General features: G+C 48.3%; 1 protein-coding gene across 7 annotated transcripts in view; it reads left to right on the plus strand.

The window, feature by feature from the left end:
* Nucleotides 1-22,399, plus strand: part of APBA1 (amyloid beta precursor protein binding family A member 1) — a 216,020-nt gene that overhangs the window by 189,586 nt on the left and 4,035 nt on the right. For 4 of the 7 annotated variants that reach the window (XM_070248935.1, XM_023627237.2, XM_023627240.2 and 1 more), the window contains exons 6-12: nt 3,153-3,185; nt 4,205-4,291; nt 4,893-5,078; nt 8,720-8,899; nt 11,193-11,405; nt 19,282-19,401; nt 21,928-22,068. In XM_070248935.1, coding sequence (XP_070105036.1) covers nt 3,153-3,185; nt 4,205-4,291; nt 4,893-5,078; nt 8,720-8,899; nt 11,193-11,405; nt 19,282-19,401; nt 21,928-22,068 — 960 coding nt within the window. The remainder of the gene's footprint in view (nt 1-3,152; nt 3,186-4,204; nt 4,292-4,892; nt 5,079-8,719; nt 8,900-11,192; nt 11,406-19,281; nt 19,402-21,927; nt 22,069-22,399) is intronic. The other 3 variants (XM_023627241.2, XM_070248936.1, XM_070248937.1) reach the window with 1 other exon arrangement.

Raw genomic sequence — 22,399 nt, forward strand, 5'->3', positions numbered from 1 at the left:
AATTATGAGTTAATTGTACAATTCAAATTTCTATTATTGTAGCCTTAAGCCACGTACTTTCCCATGTGACTTGAAGAAGTCTGTGGTCAATAAAGAGGATACCGACACTTAGAGCAGACCCTTCATGTACGTTATCTCCTTTACTCCTCAAAATGAAGGGGGTGGGGAATCCTATAAGGTAGGTATTATTAACCCCATTTTACAGACAATCTGAGAATTTTATAGATGAGAAACTTGCCCAGCTTACACACAGCTTACACAAACTAGCAGTTTGGAGTATAGAGTGAGATTTCCAGGGTTGGAATCTCTCTTCTGCCACTTAAGCACTATGTGAACTTGGGCAAGTTAATTAGCCTCTCTGTGCTTCAGTTTCCACTTTTGAAAGATGACAATAATGTAGTGCCTGCCTCATAGGGTTACTCTAAGCTTTTACATTGATACACATAAACATGCTTAGGATACTGACACAAAGCAAGTGCTCAATAAATGTGAGCTGTGGAAGAAAAGCTAGAACAGTTGGGAGAATGACCAGCACGACTAACCTACAGGGTCTTAACAACAGTAACACTCAATACACATTGTGGATTGAGTGATTGGGTGGACACTGCCACAGTTTACGTCCTTTGCACCACAGCCCGCTGGGTGGTGAGCCGTCACTGATCCTGTGAAACACGAGGACTTGAATGGATGTTGTCATTCCTCGCGTTAAGATGCATGCTGGCCTTCTGCTTCTCTTGGACTTCTCTGCTGCTCCAGTTTCTCGTTCTGCCTCCAACCCCCTCATCATTTCCAATGTTATGTCTAAGTTTTTAATTCTACTTTGTTTCAGGGCACTTGAATATCATTGATGATTTAAAGATGGTATTACTCAAAGTGCATAAAATATTTTTAACTTCATAAACATCATTTCAGAATCCTTTCATGAAACTCAGTTTGCCTTTTGGATCCTTTTCCTTATCACTCATTCCAGTAAAAAATAGAATTTGGGCATTCCATTTGTGGCAGACTTATTTTCCTTTGAAAGGGCCCTTTCAAATATCTCATTCCTAGAGTGAAGAATTTTGACCAATAGCTTTTAGGTTTGGGTATCAAAAATAATGGGAATTCTTACATTACTGTCATATCATTTCAGGGGAAGTGGTAGAAAACAAACAGCATTAGGATCTCACAGCAGTCATTTATCATGAGGGTTATAACTGACACAGGTTGGAACGTGCCCCAGCAGGGCTCTCGGAGTCCGCACTGGCATGTGTGTGGTGTGGCGTAGCATCAACCCAGGGCCACTCCTCAGGGGTGGAAATGCTTCCTCTGTCACGCTTAGCAGTTAAGATTACACTTGCAGTTGCTGCCTTTAGACTTTTACAGAGCAGACTGTTCACCGTGAACTCATGACCACCAGTGAGAGCTGTGGGGTGGCTGTGTGGGAGTGGGGCTGCCCTCGTGTCCTGGGTGTACCAGAGAGGAGCTGTTTGGTGTTCGGGTGGCTGACTCATCCAGTTTCTCCACAATGAGGTAGTCCAGACAACACATTTTAGTTATTAATGAAGTAGAGATGCGCTGCTGACAGCTAAAGATCTTTTCTACCAGGTGAGTATGAAGGAATGTGAGAGAGCAGTTCCTTCTCCACCCACTCCCATCACCACAGCAGCCTTCGTGGTTTGGCCATTGACTCACCACTATTCGTACGAGATCTGTGTATATATAGCAAGCCTTACCAAAAGACAAGAAATTGCATCCTGACAGAGATAAATTATAATCATAGAACAGCAAGCACAAATATAGTGCTTCTAGTGCACCAGGTACTGTTCTAAGAGCTTTGCATATATTTATTTTATCCTCAAAACAGCCCTATGAGGTAGGTACTATTTTTATCCTTATTTTACGGATGAGGAAACTGAGGCACAGAGACTTTAAGTGGCTTGCTCCAAGTTACACAACTCTAGGTAGCAAAGCCAGGATCCAGTTTTAGACAACCTGGCCCCGGAGTCTCTGCTTTTATCGCTTATGCTATCTTCTACTTATAAGAAAAAGGGGGACTATTACATCCATTTCTAGTTAGGGATAGGCTATATTAATATTACACAAATTTAAGGCAGGAAGTATTACTAGAGATAAAGAAGGAGAACAACAGAAGTATCAATTCGACAGGAAGGCATAACCATCTTAAATACATATGCACCTAATAACATAAACATAAAATAGATAAAGCAAAGATTGACAGAACCAAAAGGAGTCATGGACAGATACACAGTAACACCTGGAGATTCTAACATACTTCTCTCAATAAATGTTGGAACAAACACAAAAAAAATTAGCAAGTATGTAAATTTGAACAATACTCTTAACCAATATAATTGACCTCATTGACATTGATACACTATTCTCAACAACTGCAAATGTGTCTTTGGAAGTCCACACGACACATGCACCAAAGTCAGTCATGTTCTGGGCCATACAGCTAAGACTCATCAAATTTCAAAGAATTGAAATTAGAATATGTTCTCTGACCATAGTAGAATTAATTCAGAAATCAATAACAAAAAGATGACTAGGAAATCCTCAGATGTATTAAAATTAATAACACAATTCCAGTAATCCAAGTTTCAAAGAAGAAGTCTCCTTGGAAATTACACATGCTTTGAATGAAGTGATAATTAAATTACAACATGTCAAAACTTGTGGGATACAGCTAAGCAGTACTTAGAGGGAGATTCATAGCTTTAAATATATCAGAGAAGACAAAAGTGTCAAAATCCATAGTTTAAGTTCGTCTCAAGAAGCTGGAAAAAAATCAGCAAATTAAGCCCAAAGATAAGTAGAAGGAGATACAAATATAGGCCGAAATCAATCAAATAGAAAATAGGCGTGCAATAAAGAAAACCAACAGAACCAAAACTTGACTCTCTGAAAACAGCAATGGGATTAAGTATAAAAGCACCTCAATACATTTTCTTCCTCCTACTGCCCTGCCACCAACTAAATTCTCAACTAGGAAATTGATCATAGAGTGGGATTGTTTTTAAGTCAGTCCTCCTCCCACAGAAACGCCTGATACCACGATCAATATTAGTTTGTCGATTCCCTTTTCAACTTTGAGTCTGCAGATTCTCTTCTAACTGTTCTCCTGTCTCTGTTTGTTCCATGCTAAGCAGATGGCCCAGAAATTAGCCAAAAGCAGGAAGAAGGTGCAGTACAAATAACGTCATCAGCTTGGTGTTCTGCCTGTTCTTTTCATTTATTTATGTTTTGCCTTCTTATTTCGTGTTTTTGTTTTCTGCATCCAGCAAGTTTTTGTTCAGATTTCTTTTTGAACCGCCCCATAAGCCAACGTTTCTCAAAACTCAGTTGCCTAAAAGTGGCTGTTTTCTGTTGCTCATTAGTCATTTCACTTCAGAGGAACGACAGGGAGCAGATTGGAGACGCTAAATGAATCGTAGAGTCGTGCGAAAGTTCCCACCGTCCAGGAGCATTAATGTCGCAGGGACCCGGGTCTGTTCAATTACGGTCATGTCTGATTTGTGGATTTCTCAGATTGCTGGATGCAAAAAAGAAAACTCGCTAATAACCACACGTGTGCGGAGTTAAACCCTAAGTGAACCAGACTGGTGTGCTTTTTTGGTCGTGGGGCTTCTAGGTGCTTATGAGCTACCCCGGGATGTTGAAGCACTGGGGCTCTGTCTTCCTGGGGTGGCTTCAGGAGTGGGTCCTGCTTCTGTGTTGCTGTGGTGGTGTGTGAGCACGGAGACTCTCTTACCAGAACTGCCAGGAGGACTTCATTTGCACCTGCTGTAAATGTGCTCCCCCATCTCTCGAGCAGGTGCAGACTCTAAGTGACTTCTCCAACGGCCTGGGATATGACTCACTTGCCATTATTCCTTTAATCTGTTGGGCTCAGAAGCCCTTGCAGAAAGGGCCATTCATGATCACTGTTCATCAAGTCAAATCTGCTGCAGCGAGTTACTGCTTCTGCAGGGGAAGAAGCAGGTGGCATCCTGCATTCTCCCCGCTAACCTGGAGGTGCTAACTCTCATGCACGTGTCCATCCTCTGTGTGGCCCCTTCAGCTTTGGCCGTCCAGCCCTGGAGTCTGCATTGCCGTTCTGGTGACTGTGTCCCTGTGCCTCTGTGTGTGAGCTAACCTTGCTCCCAGGCATCCAGGTCAGAGTAACATATTAAACTTTCCCGTGGTGTATGTTTCTCCTCAGGCTCCTGAAGGTGAATCTCAGCCAATGACAGAGGTGGATCTCTTCATTTCTACCCAGAGAATCAAAGTATTGAATGCCGACACACAGGTATTAGCCAGCTCCCGCCTTTCCCTGGGGGGCCCTCAGAGACTGCGCCCATGTCTGCAGAGCCGCTGTCCCCAGGGGCTGGCTTTCGTACAAGCTAGAAGGTGGTGTCTGCAATGCCTACCTGGGAGGAGAAGGGGGGATGACTGTTTTCTTAAAGATCAGAGGAAAAGATAAACCATGGATGTTGTTTGCTGATAATTCTCAAATTTTTTATTAGATGATTGATGGGCTTGTACAGATTAGTGTTTTAAGAAATTTTAAAATCACACACACACACAAACAAAATACAACCATCACATGTAGATTTTTTCTTGTGGTTTTTTTTTTTTTTTTTAACTTCTCCAGCAGAGATTCCACTGGTTGTGAAATGATTGACGTTTCTTTTCATATACTGCAGACCACTTCCTGCTCTGGGTTACCATTCGCCAAGGGAATTGTCCCCAGGCCTGGGTGGGTGCATGTCAATCTGCCAACAGGGTCTTTGCAGTGAGTCCCGGGGCCCCTCTGCATGGGGACCACACTGGGCTGGGCTGAGGGGTGGCACACTCTCTCGTGGCTCATTCGATGCTGCGCTGGCCATCCTCTCCCTTCCGCCCTCCAGGAGACAATGATGGACCACCCTCTGCGGACCATTTCCTACATCGCAGACATTGGGAACATCGTCGTGCTGATGGCCCGCAGGCGGATGCCCCGCTCCAACTCCCAGGAGAACGTGGAAGCCTCCCACCCGTCCCAGGATGGGAAAAGGCAGTACAAGATGATCTGCCATGTCTTCGAGTCTGAGGACGTAAGGGTGGCCTCCCCTGATCTCCCTGCATGTAGCTTGGGCTGCCCTTGGGTGGCCTTATTCTCTCTCTTTATTTCTTAGAACCTGAATCAGCCTAATTAGTCACACATGAAGCATTTATCAAGCACTTACTATGTGACAGGCAGCGTTCTAGAGCTAGGGATGCAAGGCTTAGCAAAACAGATGAAGAGTATTCGTTGTGAAGGTTGTAGGGAGACAGAAAAGAAATAGAAAAACATACTGAATATCAAATTAGGTAGTGGGGAGTTCAATAAGGAAAAATAAAACTAGGTCAGAGGATAGAGGGAGGGGCCATTTCAGGAAGGGCGAACAAAGTCCTCTCTGAGGAGGTGACATTGGAGTGGAGACCTGAATAAAGTGAGAGTGAGGAGAGAGCAGGTGCAAAGGCCCTGAGGCAGGGACCTGCTGATGTGGTTTGAGGAAAGGCACAGAGACCAAGCCGCTGGAGAGTTTAGAATGAGAAGAGTGAGGGGAATGCAGTCAGACCTGAGAGGGCCTGAGCAGGTCTCACATGTCACTAGAGCATTTTGGAAAGACAATTCTCAGTTATGCAGGACTGCCCTGTGGGCTACAGGAACCTTGGGATCCCTGCCCTTACCCACTCCCAAACCTTATGATAACCAGCTGCTCCTCCTGTCACAAAGCCAATGATTCCTAACCCCCATCTCTCCAGGTGATAAGGTCGGCAGAGAAAATTAGTTTACAGCAGAGGCGGGGCCCGTTCGGCCTACTTCCTCAGTTGTTCCTGGATGTGCTGTCGAGGCCACCAGGCTTCAAGCTGCATGAGCACTCGAGCTTCTCCTAAAGCTTGGCGGGCCTTGAGAGCTCCCTTCTGGGCCAGGAGCCGCAGAGCCCCCAAGAGGGCATGTCAGTTCTGTTGATGTGCTCGTTTGTCCTCCAGCCAGAGGCTCCGTGAAGTGAGCAGAGAGCCCTTATCTATTTAAAGAAAATTGCCTGTAGTAGCCTCGGCTCCTTAAAAGGGGCCATTTTTCTCCAGGAGAGAGTTCATCTAGCTGCAGGAAATTGCCTTCCTCACACTGCTCTTCTCCGGGGAGCTAGAGCTGTCATGGCTGCAGCCACAGACATGGCAAGACGCTTAGACTTTTTGCGCCATCCTTTCCTGGGCTGGTTGTCTAGAAAGCAGCCCCAGGGACAAGGATGCTGAGAAGGCGGAGAGCCTGAAGCACCTCTCCTGGCTGCTGTCCCAGCTGTTCCTTTAAGACTGTGGCCAGGCTTGCAAACTGAGGCAAAATGAGTTTTAGAAGGTGCTTGGAAAGTTCCAGAAGAGTCAAATGTAGAGTCTCAAGCCTCCTGTGTCCTGCAGGCCAGTGAAAGGTGGAGTTAGCGCTGCTCACCAGGCACCAGCATCCCTGATGACCCTCAGCCACCTCCACCGGGCTTGCATCTCCCAAGGAGGGGTTTCTGTTCCCTGGGGTCCCTGGGGGGTGGGGGAAGATGATAAAAGGAAAGGCTGGGGAAGCCAGAGTTAGGACAGAAGTGAACCTGGGAATCTTACCCCTTTGCTTTGGAAGGAAGGATGGAAGAGGAGCATTGGCTCCAGACCTGGGAGAGCTGGACATGAATCCTGCCTCCATGTGCAAGCGTGAGGCCTCGACGCTCCTGTGCAATAGTCGTGCCTCCCTTGTTGGGCTGCTGTGTGGTGCCAGCAGATACTCGGATAGCGTATGAATATCAGGCTGGGCTTTCGCCAGACGCATCCATTAACGATGGTCAGCAAGTCCACTGGTCGTGTTCTCAGCATGTATTTTTCAGCCCGTCTGTCCACACGTGCCTCTGATGCCTGAAGCGATGCCTCACTCCCTTCCAGTCTTATAGCAGAAGACAGGGTGGTGGGCCCTGAGGTGACTTGTGGCATGTGAAGGCACCAGATTCCCAGAGTGAGAAAAGTTAAACGTTTCTTTTCCCACGGCCAGCCACCCAGAAAGTTCTGATTTTGCGACTATTTGGCTGCTTTTAGCAAAAATTAGGAAAGATAAAGAAATGAGAGTAGAGGTTAGAACTGTGTGTGTGTTGAAAGCGTCACTCCAGAGATCTTTTTTTCTGGTGTTTTTCCACCCATTAGAATTTCACAGAGAGGCTGCCAGGATTCAGCCCCCACACACTCCCTTCCCAGGGGGAGGGCAGCTTCCTCTCTCAACTCCGTTTCCTGATCTGTCCAGTGGGGACAGTAAGACAGATCCACAATTCCAAAGTCTAAAGAGTCCTGAGAAACTGAAGGAATTTTCATAGTCAGTTGACTGGTAAACGAGCCCTGAACTGCCGTGAGGCAATTTATAAGGTTTGTCTGGCTCACAGTGGATCTTACACATTTTGCTGTGGGAATATTACTGTGTTCATTTATAGGGCACTTCCCTAGGCCCTAAAAGGGTTATTACACTATGTATAATATATGTACCCTGTTACCTTTCTAAAATCTGAAGATTTCTAAATTCTGAAACACCGTTAGCCTTAAGAGCTTGGGGTGTGGGCTTGTGGACGCGTCATACTGAAGATAAGCCACAGACGTGATGTGAGGTCCTTGCATAGCATTTAATGCGGCGCAGGCACATAAGAAGTGCTCAGTGCTGCTGGCTATCTGAGTCATCGTGTTGGTTAATCAATTCAGGGAAACATTATCAAAGTCCAGTGCAGGAGAAAGAACAATGGAAGGAGAGTTCCCATCCTGTGAGCTGTGTGACCTTGAGCAGGTTGCTTTCTGTCTCTGGGCCTCAATCTTACATGGAAAATGCAGGTTCGGACTAGATCGGGGTTCTTAACTCTGTTGGTCCCAACAGTCCCTTTTCACAACAGATATTTTGTAATGTCCCATTACTATCCTGAAATGAAATTCACAGATAATATAACTTCCTCTTTTGAAAATTTTGTCACAAAATAAAGTAACGCCATAAATGTTACATGAAGGATAAATAAAAGGAAAGCAAGCTAAAATAAAATTATACTTACTACACTGTATAAATGCCTGGGCCCAACCATTCCAGAAGGAATAATGGAGTTATCGGATGCTTAAACCTTCTTGATTAATAAGTCTGGAAATGAGAATACAGTATTCAGCTGAATATTGTAACCTCTTTCTATTTGACATTTTGAATTGAGGACTAAATAAGAAATAAGTAAATAGATAGACACACACAGAGAATCGCCCACAGGACAGCAAAGGTGCAGGCTGATAATTGTATTCTTGGAAGGTTCAGTGTGTATTAGAGCTGTGCAATTAAAGTCTTTGTGTTTTTATATTGATTAGAGTTGAGTCCCGGACTCAGATAATTAGACACAGGTGTTGTGTATGCATGAACGTCCAGTGGGATATTTCAAAATTGTACAGGCTGTAGAATGACTCACTGTGTAGGACTGTCCTTTGCATGGCAGTAAGTCCCGCATCTCTGACTTCTGTCCACTGAATACTAGTAGCTTCCTCAGGATCATTGTCATAATCAAAAATGTCCCCACTGATTTTGAAAGTGACCTCCAGCAGGCGTTAGTGCCCCAGGTTGCCCCACTGGCCTGGCGGATTCCAGAGGCTTCCTAGCCCCGAGGAGGCCCAGGCCGTCCACCAGCAGCTGCCCTGCTGACCTCCGCCCTCCCTCTCTGCTGCTATCTAGGCCCAGCTGATCGCACAGTCCATTGGGCAGGCCTTTAGCGTGGCATACCAGGAATTCCTCAGGGCAAATGGGATTAACCCCGAAGATCTCAGCCAGAAGGAGTACAGTGACCTGCTCAACACCCAGGACATGTACAACGACGACCTGATCCACTTCTCCAAGTCGGAAAACTGCAAAGATGTAGGTACTTTCCTCCAGGCTGGGCCCGCTGGCAGGAGCCCCAGGGAGCACAGGGCAGCCCTGCTGTGGAAGGGAGGGCGGGACGGGGGTGAAGAGTGTGGTATGGGCAGGGCCTTGCTAAGGGCTCAGGCCCATCCCTGGCTCCTCACACATGAAACCGTATTATTAAAGACAGCTGTGGAGGGCATCGCCCATGAGGCACAGCATCCTCTGCTCCGAGCAGTCCTGGGCTAAGATGTGGGTGAGATCCAGAGGCGGACAGGACCTGAGCATTGCCCTTACAAAGCTCACAGTCTAGGAAAGGGTGCCAAAGAAAAGTTAGATGATGGTGCTGAGCACAAGCACTAGTCAGACAACTGTGCCTGGCAGAATGGAGCCGAACTGGGGTTTCCAATGATATATGCTATGCTCCTCCAGAAATGGCCCCGTTGCTTCAGACCGAGCTCTGCAGGAGCATCTGAAGGGAAACGGCCATCTGAGCTATCTAGAGGTTGGATATTTTTTGGAAAGTGTAGGAGCATGCAGAGGGCTGGGCCAAATAATGGAGCATGAAGATCAGAAAGCTCAGGAATTGTCTGGGGAGCCAGGAATGAGGCAGCGTGGCTGGAGCAGGGCATGTGTGTGGGAGAGGGCATGAAGAGGTGTGGGGTTTGGGTCGGAACTGGAGGGCCTGAAAGTCCAGCTGAAGGGCTGGGACTTTAACAGGAGAAAAGAACCTTCCTGAGAAAGTGATCTTTTTATCCCCTGATGTGTGTTAGGTCTCTTAGGTTCCCTAGAAGCAGAGCCTGAGACAAGGACTCTTGTTCAAGGGATTTTTGGGGAGTGTGCCCTCAGGAAAGAGCGAGTGGAGGCAGCAGGATGATGGGGATGCTGAGGAGGAATGTGGCCTCGCTGGAGATGAGCTTCATTCTGAGCCAGAGAGAAGCTCTGAGTCACAGATCGCAGGACAGACTTGTTCCACGTTGGGCCAAGGGAGCTGGCAGGCTTTGTTCCCTGTGCCATGCAGTCACTGACACCAATTTGGACAGGGCTAATGTGTGTTCGGAGCTGTGATGAAATACCACACACTGGGTGGCTTCAATGACAGAAATTTATTGTCTCACAGTTCTGGAGTCCAGAAGTCAGAGATCAAGATGTCAGCAGGGTTGGTCCCTTCTGAGGGCCACAGAGGATCTATGCCAGGCCTCTCTCCTTGGCTTGTAAACGGCCGTCTTCTCACTGCATCTTCACCCTGTCTTCCCTCTGTGCATGTCTGTGTCCAAATTTCCCCCTTTTTATAGGGAGACCAGCCATATTGAATTAGGGCCCACCCCAATGACCTCACTGTAACTTGATTGCCCCTGTAAAGACCCTATATCCAAATAAAGTCATATTCTGAGCTACTGGGGGTTAAGACTCCAACATATGAATTTGGGGGGTATATAATTCAACTCATAACAGGGTTATCTCTATTGGGCAGTTCCCCAGGAAGGGACCAGCTGTGCATTCTAGCAGCCAGAGGATGGGGACACAACTCGTGAAGGAGACTTTGTCAGGCCCCAACTGCCACCGCTACAGTATGCCTTCGAGCATGTGTGTATCTATGAAAATGAATAAATAAATACACTTTTTGTGAGATGCTCCCAAGAAATGTCTTATCCCTCTGTGATGTCGCACACCTGACCAGGCTGCAGATAGCCAAAACTAACTCCGTCTTCTCTGCCTGCCAGGAAGGCCACAAAAATTACGCATATTCAAGGCATGCTCTTCCTGTCTGCACCTCCAACCTTTTGGTTGCAATAACTTTAGCATTTTTTTTGTTTTTCCTCAGCTTTTTTCTTACAGAGAAGTGTTTCTGTAATGTATATTTATTTATTTTTAATTCAAGAATCTTAAAAGCTGGAGAGAATCTGTGAAGCACTATGGGATGGGGGAGCCTGTGCACAGAATCCGAAAGCCATTTCTGGAATCCATAACACGCCACCAGAGCTCCTACTGACACAGCCTCTTTCCCGCTCACTGGGGCTACAGAAAAAAACCCTGGTGCCCCTTGAGGTTGTATTGCCAAGGCAAGATTGCTTATGTTGAACAAGAATTTATAAAAGGGTGGGGCCTGTGTTAAATCAATAAGAAATCTTTTCTCACAACCCCAAATGCCATGGAGCACAGAGAAGACGGGACTCATTTGGGTTGGAGTCATCAGGGACCCGTCTATCTTCTTTAGTCAAGACAGGAAGAGGGGAAATGCGTTGATTTCTGTCGCTAGCCTGGATGGTTGCTGATTCAGGCTATCTAAGTGTGTTTCTCCTTCCAGGTCTTCATAGAGAAGCAGAAAGGAGAAATCCTAGGTGTGGTGATCGTGGAGTCTGGCTGGGGATCCATCTTGCCAACCGTGATCATCGCCAACATGATGCATGGCGGGCCTGCAGAGAAGTCTGGGAAACTGAACATCGGGGACCAGATCATGTCCATAAATGGCACCAGCCTGGTGGGCCTGCCTCTGTCCACCTGCCAGAGCATCATTAAGGTGCGTAAATGGGGAAAATCAGCTCTACTGTAGACCTGAAATGGCAGGAAGTGTGACTGTAATCCAGTCATTAGTATTTACGAATGTGTTCTGAGTGTCAGCCACTAAGGGGGACACAAACACAAAAGGCATGGACTTCCACTCAGGTTGTTCACCATCGAGTCACTATTTACAGATTCCTGCCTGAAATGGTTTTTAGATCAGGCATGGGATATTTGGCTCACGTAATAAACACTGCTTTCTAATACCGTGCCAACCACAGGCATCACTTGTCAATCACAGCGCTCTCTCCCGCCGAGCCCAGACTCAGCCCCAACAGAATTTTCCTCTGCTCAGTAATCCAGACATTCACTTATAGCCAGCTAGATGTACTTGAGGTGACTTGCCATCCCTGTTAAGAATCATGGAAACGCTTCACGTTTGAGGACACCTTTTCCTTCCCAGGGACCATGGCTGTGATCCAGGTGCGTTTATCTTCCCCCAGAACCTGTGTAATGTGATCCACACGTGCTGGGTACCGTAAGAAGGAGATTCTGGTGAAGTCTGTGTTCTCATTCTCACCCCTGAACGTAATTACTTCTTGTTCAACCTGAGCTGATGCTATTGCATAAGGCTAAGAAGAGCTACTTAAAGGAAAATTAAATGCGAATATTTGAGGGGAAGAAATTGGATTTTCATCCTAGAAATGAAGCATCCGTGTAAGTCTTTGAAGCACATTGGAACCTGCTGATGGCATGGCCAGTGGGAACAAGAGTATTTTTCCTCCACTGCAGCATCTGTCGACCTCGCCAGCTCTGTACCCAGCACTGTGGTCCCACAGGCACACTGGGATCCAACGACTTTCCGTGATCCCTCGGGGTTTCCTGAAAGCCTGTTAGCTAGAATGTAGCTGCAAGAGAGAAAGAGAGAGTTCATCTAATAGTTATTCTAAGCAAAAGAAAATCACAAAAGCCAACATCCTTGGCCAAGGGTGTCATGGGGTGGGAGGTCAAGGTGAATGTGTGTATAGGATACAGAAATGGGTCCCTCTTTGTTTTTAATGAAATGGATTAGATTCTAATTCCTCGTAAGATAATCACACCCAGAAAGAAATAGTCTTCTCTGGCCTCATTTAATTTCTTTTTATTACATCTTACACTTAAATTCTACTTCTTGCTTAATACGCATTAAAGATAAAAGAATCTACTTGGAACATGCATATTCACTCACACATGTTTAATTGGGCCTCCGTTAGGTGCTGAGCTGAACTGTGGGGAAGCCAGAATGACAGTATGCACGTGGAGGATAATTTATCATTGAAAGAGTCCAGTGGGCCCTAATGGCAACATAGAGATGAAATGCTGTGAGCATTTAGAGGGTGCAGCGTCTTATCCTGTCTTGAAGGTGCACCTTGAAGGAGGAAGAGGGCGTAGGTGGGTGGCAGAGAGGAAGGGAGCCTTCAGGAGTTCCTGCTTAAATTGGTGGACACTGGGCTGGCTTTGTGGCAGGAGAGAGAGGTCTGAGCCTGGCCTGGGAAGGCTGATCTGGTGGTGTGATAAGGTGGAGAGGCCAAGGGTGGGGAGGCAGGACCCATCCATGGCTGGCATCTCACTCCCACTTACCCAGGTTCACAGATGTGCTTTCACACCAGTGAGCAAGTTACTGCATGCCGGGGGTCATTACACACCTGCCAGATCTGAGTCACCTCCCTGCTCACGACAGACAGCCCGTGAGGGAGGGGACGGCAAACGCCTGGCTCACAGATGAGTCAGCAGAGGCTCCGGAGGCGTAGCTGACTTGCCCAGGACCCCCCAGCAGACAAACGAGTCCAGATCCCCCTCTCCACCCCTCCCTGCCCCTGCAGAGGAGATGAGCGAGGCTGTGAGAGCCAGGGGGGCAGCACTGACTTCCCCTGGTGCCACACAGGACTCAGCTTCTGTCCGATGGCTCACACGTCAAGGTGGAAACAGCTTGCTCAGAGCACCGTCTGAGCAATTTCCTGAGAGGAAAAGGTTTGTTTGAGCAAGTAGCTGACCTTTGATGTCTCTAAATGGAGTGTCTATGGAATCAGAAAATTAAAAGGCCACATAGTGATGAAAGAGATGTAACTGATGAAGATGGTGCGTAAGAAAAACAGTGCCTTTGTGGCGGCCCTCAGCAGAGAAGTGCTTAGCAGGGCAGGCCCCAATTAGGACACAGCTGCACTTCCTCAGGGCTGAGGGAAGCACGGCCTTGTCAAATGAAAAGATGTGACTGGCCACCCCGTGGTCCTCCTCGGCCGCGAGGAGAATTCCACCACTGATTTCAGCTGGACTTGCCAGTACCAAATGAAGACTTTCAGTGAGTTGTACTGTTGTTTTTAAATTCTGTGGACAACACACCCTTTTTGCGTACACCTGAGCAGATGCTCACACTGCCCTCCCCCCACCCCCTTGGCCCACTGCTGGGGAAGGTTCTGGGCTTCTTCAAGGCTTTGCATTAGTATTGCTAGTTTCGGTGTTGTGTCTGTGCTCCCTGCAATGCGTTTAACAGGCAGCTCTCGTCCTGGTGGATCAGTGCTTTGCAAACTTTTATTTCAATCGTCCGGGAGTCTTGTTAAATGCAGGTTCTGATTCAGCAGGTCTGGGCTGGGTCTGCATTTTCAGCAAACTCCTGGATGATGACATCCTGAGTCTTCAGCTGTGCTTTGAGGATCAACAGTCTAAAGTGATAGATTCTGCATCTTGCCACTTTAATATGTGTTGACTTTTTCCGCCCTAGTTATGGGAAATATAAGACATTTCTAGAATAGAATTATAGGTATTATTTTAATTGCCTTCTTCCCCAGCTCTTATTTGCCCTTCATTATTCCTAAAGCATGTGCCACCTAATGATGTTTCAGTCAACAACAGACCACATCTACGATGGTGGTCCCATAAGATCAGTACCACATAGCCTAGGTGTGCAGCAGGCTATACCATCTAGGTTTGTGTGAGTACACGCCATGATGCTCCCACAACCACGAAATCACCTAATGATGCATTTCTCAGAACATGTGCCTGTCGTTAAGCAACGTATGACTGTGTTGGTAGGCAAAGCATGTTAGCTTTCTGCTGTTCGTGCCATTGCCTCCGTGGTCCTGCCCTCCAGTTTTTTTCTTTTTTAAACTAGAGCATCACTTCTGCTTCCTTCCATGGGATCATCATGGTTCTGCTTTCCTGTTGCTATAGAGACCATTCCAACTTCTCTCCTCCCCCCTCCTCTCTTCCCTACCCTTCCTCTCCCACCATATTTCTGAATTGGCTGCACCATTCCACGGTTGTCATGGGGACAGAATGACCACTTATTTAATTGGCACCTCCAATAAAATGGTAGCTCAGAAATCTAAGTTAACGGGACCCAACTTGAAGTATTGATTAGGAACAGCAGAGCAAATGCATAGTTACTTCAAATTGCCTTCTCCCTAAGCCTCATCTTGCAACACATTTCCACAATCTAGAAATTCTTTCACCAAGGGACAAATCAGGCATCTTAAATCAATTCACACAAAAGGGAAGAACCCACCAGAGCAATGTGAACTCTTTAGGTAACATTGAGAAAATAGGGCCACTTTCTTGCTTTTTGGTCTGCATGTAAGGTTTTCCTGTACCTCACAAACATACCGGCACCATCCCAGTGGTCAGTAGGTATAAACATTGAAAGCAGATGGCTTTGTCTGAAGGGCTGTGATTGTAACAACATGCTCCTCGTTTTCAGCATCCTTCACTCATTTCCCACAAATTCCTGGTCTCATGGTGTGTGATTGTGGCAAGAGGGAGGTGAAGGGACTCACGCCCTCTGGCTGTCCTGCTGTGTGCCCCACAGCTCGCCTCAGCTCCTGGAGGCCCAGCTCCACTGACTCCAAGTGCCTAACACATTTCCTGGCATGTTGCAAAGTGATCAATAAATACTCAGTGATTAAGTGAATGGGAAGGAAGCAGCACTCAAGGAAGAGAGAAATATATTCATGAATGATGTCCGAGCAGTCCCCCCACCAAAGGAAGCCTGTTTTTAATTTTAGAAATAGATGTTTTTAAACATAATGGTTATGATGTGGTGTTGTGAGCAAATACATTTAGGAAAGAAAGCAAAGCATGAAAAGGGGTGAAATCATAGAAATTAGAACTGGAAGGGACCTTAGTGGGTGTCACCATTTGTTTTGATAATGAGGACACTGAGGGAGAAGAAGGGTAGAGCGGAGTGTCTAAGGCGCCATGGCCTACAGTGACAGAGACACAACTTGAGCCCGGGTCTTTTTTTTTTTTTTTTTTTGAGGAAGGTTAGCTCTGAGCTAACATCTGCTGCCAATCCTCCTCTTTTTGCTGAGGAAGACTGGCCCTGAGCTAACATCCGTACCCATCTTCCTCTACTTTATATGTGGGATGTCTACCACAGCATGGCTTGATAAGCAGTGCATAGGTCCACACTGGGGATCCAAACCAGCAAACCCCGGGCCACCGAAGCAGGATGTGTGAACCTAACCACTGCGCCACCGGGCTGGCCCTGAGTCCCAGATGCAGCAGAGTCTTCTTCACCAAGTCCTGCTGGCCCCGCTGTTGGAGCAGAAAGCCAGAGCGCCCCCTGTCCGCGTGGACGATGGGACCTACTGTTGTGCGGAAGGCCAGGAGCCCCTGCAGACTTCTCTCTCCCCAGGGAGAATCGCCCTCCGCTCGTTCTATTGCCCCACTTTGAAAACATCATTTCTTGAACCAGAGAAGTTTCCCAGAGGTTTCCAGAAACCACAGAGAGACACTGGTAACGGCTGCCTGTGTGTGCACCCCAAGTCACCATAGGCCAATTCACAGCCAATGGGAGGCTCAAAGCCTGCAGAAAACAGCAATTCAGAACACCGGGGAAACCGGCCAAGACGCTGGAGGTGGGAAATTAAATTGATTCCCCTTAAACTTCACACACTGAGAGGACAAACTGGAATTGATCAAAGGCAGCAGGGAGGCCCGGGGCCAGGAACCCCATAGAACTCTCGCCAGGTAGGAAGGTAAGCTGAAAACACGGCCCCATGCAAGGCTAGAATAAAAGATTTGGGGGCACAAGTTCATTCTTCAGCTGCTCTGGCTGGCTTCTTTGTTGAGCAAGCCTTACTCATGCGTGACACACGCTCTCCCGTTGTCTATATGGGGGGTCATGGTGTAGGAGAAAGTGCTGTGGGTTTGAATACAGGCAGTCCTGGGACTGAAGCTTGCTGTGGGTGAACTTGGGTGCCTTGCTTAGTATCTCTGAGCCTCAGGTTCCTTCCTCTTCTATAAAACGGGCTTAACTGTAGCTGCCAGTTTCTCAAGGAGGTTAAAGGAGACGGCTCCTGTCACTCTCCAGGTCCGTGCCTGGCAAGAGTCGGTGTTCAATGACAGGTGGTTCGGCCGTTTCATCGTCAGGATGGGTTTTGATGGACAGTCGTCTTAGAGGCACCCACTCACAGTACAGACATGGAGATGGCTGACGGGGCATCAGGCCACCCAACTCTCCCACAAGCCGTCACCACCACCCTAATGTTGCTAGCTCTTGCTCTCATGGAGCACACTGGCCACGGGTGTGAGTAGTAAATTGACATCTTTGGCTTTGATCATCCCTTGGAGAAATTGTCACCTGGGTGCAGGTGGGTTCATTGTTCTGCAGTGGTAGTCTACACCAGTTCCCAAAATTGAGTGTGTATCACCAGGAAGACTTGTGAACACACAGATTGTTGGGTCCCAAGCCTCTAGTTTCTGACTCAGTAGGTCTGGGTGGATCCCAGACTCTGCATTTCTCACAAAAAGGGTCAGGTGATGCTGATGCTGCTGGTGTGGGGTCCCCTCTTTGAGAACCACTGGTATATACCTATTGGCCAAGCATAATAAAGCCAGACAACCAGAGGCAGAAAAAGCCCCTCTCCATCCGTCAATCTAAAGCGTCACTTAGAAACAAAAGGCGTGTGGGTCACTTCTGCCACTGAGGCAGGGTGCACTCTTGCCACAAATTCTGTTGGCACTGAAGTCATCTATCACTAGTTTCACCTCTCTGCTTGGCAAGGTGCCTTGTGAGGAAGGCAGAGGCCCGAGCAGGGGATCCATCAGCCCAGTCCTGACCCCACAGAGCCTTGGAAAAGGCAGCTTTCAAGTCGGGGTCTGTGTCCGCATCTACAAAATGTGAAATAGAAATCCTGACCTCCCACGGAGAGAGAGTTTGTAGACTGGTCAAGAACTGATGCGGCAGCTGTGGAATTTGCAGATTCTATTTATAGAACAAGAGGTGATCACCTTTCAGAGTGAAATGGATTTGTCATTGTTCTCCCAGGCCTCTTCCCACTTCACCCGTCAAGGGCACACACCAGACCCATTTGCAAATTGATGGGGTGCTGTCTCCAGGGAATACAGTGAGTCCCTGGTATTGGGTGGAATAGAGCCCACCTTTTCCTGAACACCTGTGCCTCCTCTCGTGGCTGCTCTCTCCTGGAGGAGAGGTTGCCCACCCACCCCACAGTACCGTCTTTCAGAAACAGCTTCTCCCCCTCACCTCTGACCCTTTGGAGGAGGGGGACTGTAGCTGACCTTGAGCTGTTTCCCAATCAGCTGGCCTTGCTGGAATGGAGTCCAGTGGGGCAGGCGTTTCCCGAAAGAGTGCTGAGATCTCCCTCGCCCCCACTCTCAGAGTAGGGCCTGGGGCAGCCGGGCCTCCAGCCACAAGCCGTGTGGTCTGCTTCCCCCAGGGTACATGAGGAACATCTTTGTCTCTGTGTGACATGACTTTTTCTTTTCTTTTTTTTGGTGAGGAAGATTGTCTCTGAGCTAATATCTGTTGCCAATCTTTCTCTTTTTGCTTGAGACTTGAAACGGGTTGGAAAGCACCTACTATGGTCTGGACCACCAGCAGTCAGGACTTCACTGAGGCAGAACAGGCCATCTCAGGGGTACCTGGGAGATGGATGTTGATTCAGGGCTGAATCACTGATTGGCACCCTCTTAGGGTGAAGCTCACATGTCGATGGTAGGACTGCAGGAGCAAAACCTTCCCCTGCTGGAGGGAGGGAGGGAGGGAGGGAGGGAAGGCCCAGCATTGTGAAGATGCTTTAGGGTGCTCCTGAGCAGCCCAGGGCTCTGGTCACTGCTGTGCATGTGCTTAGCAGACAGGAGTACAGGCCTGAGCTCAGCTTAACAGAGTCGGGTACACGAAGCTCTCTAAACAGACTCTGAAATGAGACGGAGTCCCCTTTGCCCCTTTAAAGACTGACTCTCTCCACTCCATTCTGATTTAGAGGGAGGGGCGTGTTTCCAAGGATTGTGAAACATCTCATGTCCCTCTGCACCAGCACCCATCCTACACCCCTTCACTGATGGATTCCTGCCTCTGCTCCCTGCTTCTCCCCAGGTGCTTGTAGGAATGTTGATAACATCTCTAACGGGCAGAGAGAAGGGGGAGCAGGAGCAGCAGAGACGAGAGAAAATGAGCCCTGATGGGTTGACTCAGCTGCTGTGCGTCAGATGTCCTTCGTTGGAAGAGGAGGAATGGCTAGAGTTTGCCTTTCAGAGAAAAAGTCTGTTTCCCTCTTCTCTCTCCCGACCAGGAGAGAGCTTGTGCATCCTTCATCTTTCAAGCCTAAAAGCACAGGTGGCAGTTTTCGTCTTAGTTTCACAGACGACCACTTTTCTCAGATCCCTTGAACACAGCCTGTTTCCCAAAGCGCAGACACTGCCCACAGAAACGGGTCTCCAGATGGGATGAAGGGCTCTGTGTAAACAGGCGGTTCTCTCCCCAGCAGTGGATTGTCCCGTTGGCCTGTGTGTGGCGGGGACTTCACAGGGCCTCTCTTGCCTTCGATGCTGTCAGCTTTTCTCTCTTCTGTTCGCCTCGGTGGTGCCATACGCACTGCACTTTATCCACGTTGCAGGGCTTGAAGAATCAGTCCCGGGTAAAGCTGAACATCGTGCGGTGTCCTCCGGTGACCACCGTGTTGATCAGGAGACCAGACCTTCGCTACCAGCTGGGTTTCAGCGTCCAGAACGGAATTGTAAGTATAACTCCACACCCTTTTCCAAAAGTCTGACAAACTATGGTTTGGGATTTGGGTTTTTGTTTTTATTTGTTTATTTATTTTGAGGAAGATTAGCCCTGAGCTAGCATCTGAAGCCGATCCTCCTCTTTTTTCCTGAGGAAGACTGGCCCTGAGCTAACATCCATGCCCACCTTCCTCTACTTTATATGTGGGACGACTGCCACAGCATGGCGTGCCAAGCAGTGCCATGTCCACACCCGGGATCCGAACCAGCGAACCCCAGGCCGCTAAAGAAGAACATGTGAACTTAACTGCTGTGCCCCCATTTTTATTTTTTTTAATCTGGTCAGTTCCCCGAAAGAATCCAGCAAGGAAAAGGATGACTGGGTAAAGGCAGGCTCCACGTCCTCCATGGACAGAGAACTCTGTGCCTTTCCACGTAAGAAAAGAAAGGCCCTTCCCTTCCTAGGACTGTGGTGTCTCTTTGTGATGGTGCAGGGTGGCCCTCCTGGCCGCCAACTTGAGAGAGTTTGGGATGTACCACCAAGGGCTTCCTTCCCCTCTGGCCTGGGGCACTGCCGCCCTCTCTCCACCCTGGCTGCACCCGGGAGCCCTGCAAAGCTCCCCAGTGACTCCAGCACAGCCCAGGCTGAGACCCCCGCCCTCCTGGCTGTTCTGCGTGAGTGACCTGTGCTTTGCCTTTTTAACCTGAATTGGCACTTTGGGTATAAAGAGTATTTTCGTCACTTGGATGTCTACCTTAAAATAATACTTCCGGGGCCAGCCTGGTGGTGCAGCGGTTAAGTTCACACGTTCCTCTTCAGCGGCCCGGGGTTCACCAGTTCGGATCCCAGGTGTGGACATGGCACTGCTTGGCAAGCCATGCTGTGACAGGCGTCCCACATATAAAGTAGAGGAAGGTGGTCACGGATGTTGGCTCAGGGCCAGTCTTCCTCGGCAAAAAGAGGAGGATTGGCAGCAGATGTTAGCTCAGGACTAATCTTCCTCAAAAAAAATAATAAAAATAATACTTCCTTTTTTTCTTTATTGTCGTAAATTGTACACAACATGAAATTTACCTTAACTTAACCATTTTTAAGCATACAATTCAGTAGCATTAAGTATATTCACAAAGTGGGGTGATCATCACCACTCTCCCTTTCCAGAATGTTTTCTTCATCCCAGACAGAAACTCCATACTCAGTGCTGCTCCCTCTTTGTCCCAGTTTGCCTTGTTCTGGACTCAGCAATTCCGGACTTTGGTGACAAATCTGTTCTCTGTCTGGAACCTTCTCGATTTTACAGATACTGGGTGTGCCCTCCCTCTCTTTGCATTCACTTTTCAGATAAAAGAACCCTATTCTTTTTCCTCCTCAAATTTCACTTAAGAGTTGTGGGTAATTAAAATTTTATTCCAAGTACATTTAAGGGTTTAGAAATCCCCTTGGCATTCCCAGTGCGAGTTGCAACATCCAGCCGGCTTCATCTGCTCCCTGTCCCTGAGGGCCTCATCTGCCTCTCAGGAGAGAAGCCAGGCTTCCTCCCGCTGGTGTTGGTCAGACATCCTGTTTCTGTCTGTTTGTACTTCCTTGTTTGCTCTGTAGATGTGTGACTAGTATCAAAAGTTCAAAGATGAACAGACAGTTGTTATACGCAGAGGTGGGGCCCTCGGCTTTATCTGAAGTGTGGCAAGCGCCTGAGGAACGTCCTCACCCCAGATACCCGAGGGGCTGCAGGGTCCCCACGCTCACGACACAGGGAGCCTGTTGTCACATGAGCTCGCATTCTGCATGTGCACAGTCTGCAGGGAAAAGCCGACTTCATAAATTCAAAACACTTTCCTTTGGGAAATTTCCGGTTGCTTTGTGTGTGAAGTGGGGGTGGCTCTATCCGCAGTGCCAGGCCCCGGAGGGCTGATTGCACCAGCTGCAGCCTCTGCCCGCGCAGTGCCTGGCTGTGCCGGGACAGAAACCAGCCACCTTGTCATTTCTGTGAGAAGGGAGTTTGCACAAGGGCTGCTGAGTTGGGAGTGCCAAAAGGAGCATCTCCGTCCGGCTGGCTACACTTTGGAACACAAAATGGGGTTCCAGCCCCACTCCGGCTCCTGTAACTGTGACCCTAAAAGCAGGTTGCTAGCCTTATACAGCTCAATGTTCAAGTCCCAGGGGTGATTGTGGGGAATAATACCCACCTGTGCTACACAGGCTGACAGTTTGAAAACAATCACAACTCCGTGACAGGCCCAAACAGCTCTTTTACCAAGACTCAGCTGGGAAGAAAAGTGCTCAGAATTCAGTGTGATGTGGATCCAGTGATGTTCTGCATTCCCTGTGCAAAGTGTGTGACCAAGGTGGCCATGGGGCCTACGGAACCCTTTTTCTTGTGAAAAGAAACAGATGCCCCAAACCAAACCCTGGCAGCTTGTTAGAGAGGAGAATGCTGGGGGCAGAGGGTTCCAGAAAAGATAGTCATCTCTCCCCACTCAGTTCCCTGACGTGTGGTGCTGTCCGTGAGGGCTAACTTGGCCTTTGACCCTGACAGATCTGCAGCCTCATGCGAGGGGGAATAGCTGAGCGAGGAGGCGTCCGCGTGGGACATCGGATCATTGAGATCAACGGACAGAGCGTGGTCGCCACCCCGCACGAGAAGATCGTCCACATCCTCTCCAACGCTGTGGGGGAGGTAGGAGTGGGGTCCGAGCTGGGGGGGTCCTCTGGTGCCCCTCACCTCCTGCTCACCCAGGCCATGAACAGGCCTTCTGGGAAGTGCCCTTCTCAATCCTAAACACTCAACAACCAACACAGTCTGTCTCGGACCGGAGTTTAAACCCAGTGTCTGAGAGCAACACCTCGAAATAAGATCAGGTCACCTCGAGCCTTCTCTTCCGCCATGATTTGCTCACCTGCTCTTTGCAGCTCTCAGATTCACGTGGCTCCTCTCCATCGCTGCCCACGTTCTCTCCATTTTTCCCAGCTAACCTCACCAAATGTGTCTGGAAGATTTAAGTCTTAGA

The sequence above is a fragment of the Equus caballus genome, chromosome 23 (genome assembly GCF_041296265.1).
Source record: "Equus caballus isolate H_3958 breed thoroughbred chromosome 23, TB-T2T, whole genome shotgun sequence".
Lineage (NCBI taxonomy): Eukaryota > Metazoa > Chordata > Mammalia > Perissodactyla > Equidae > Equus > Equus caballus.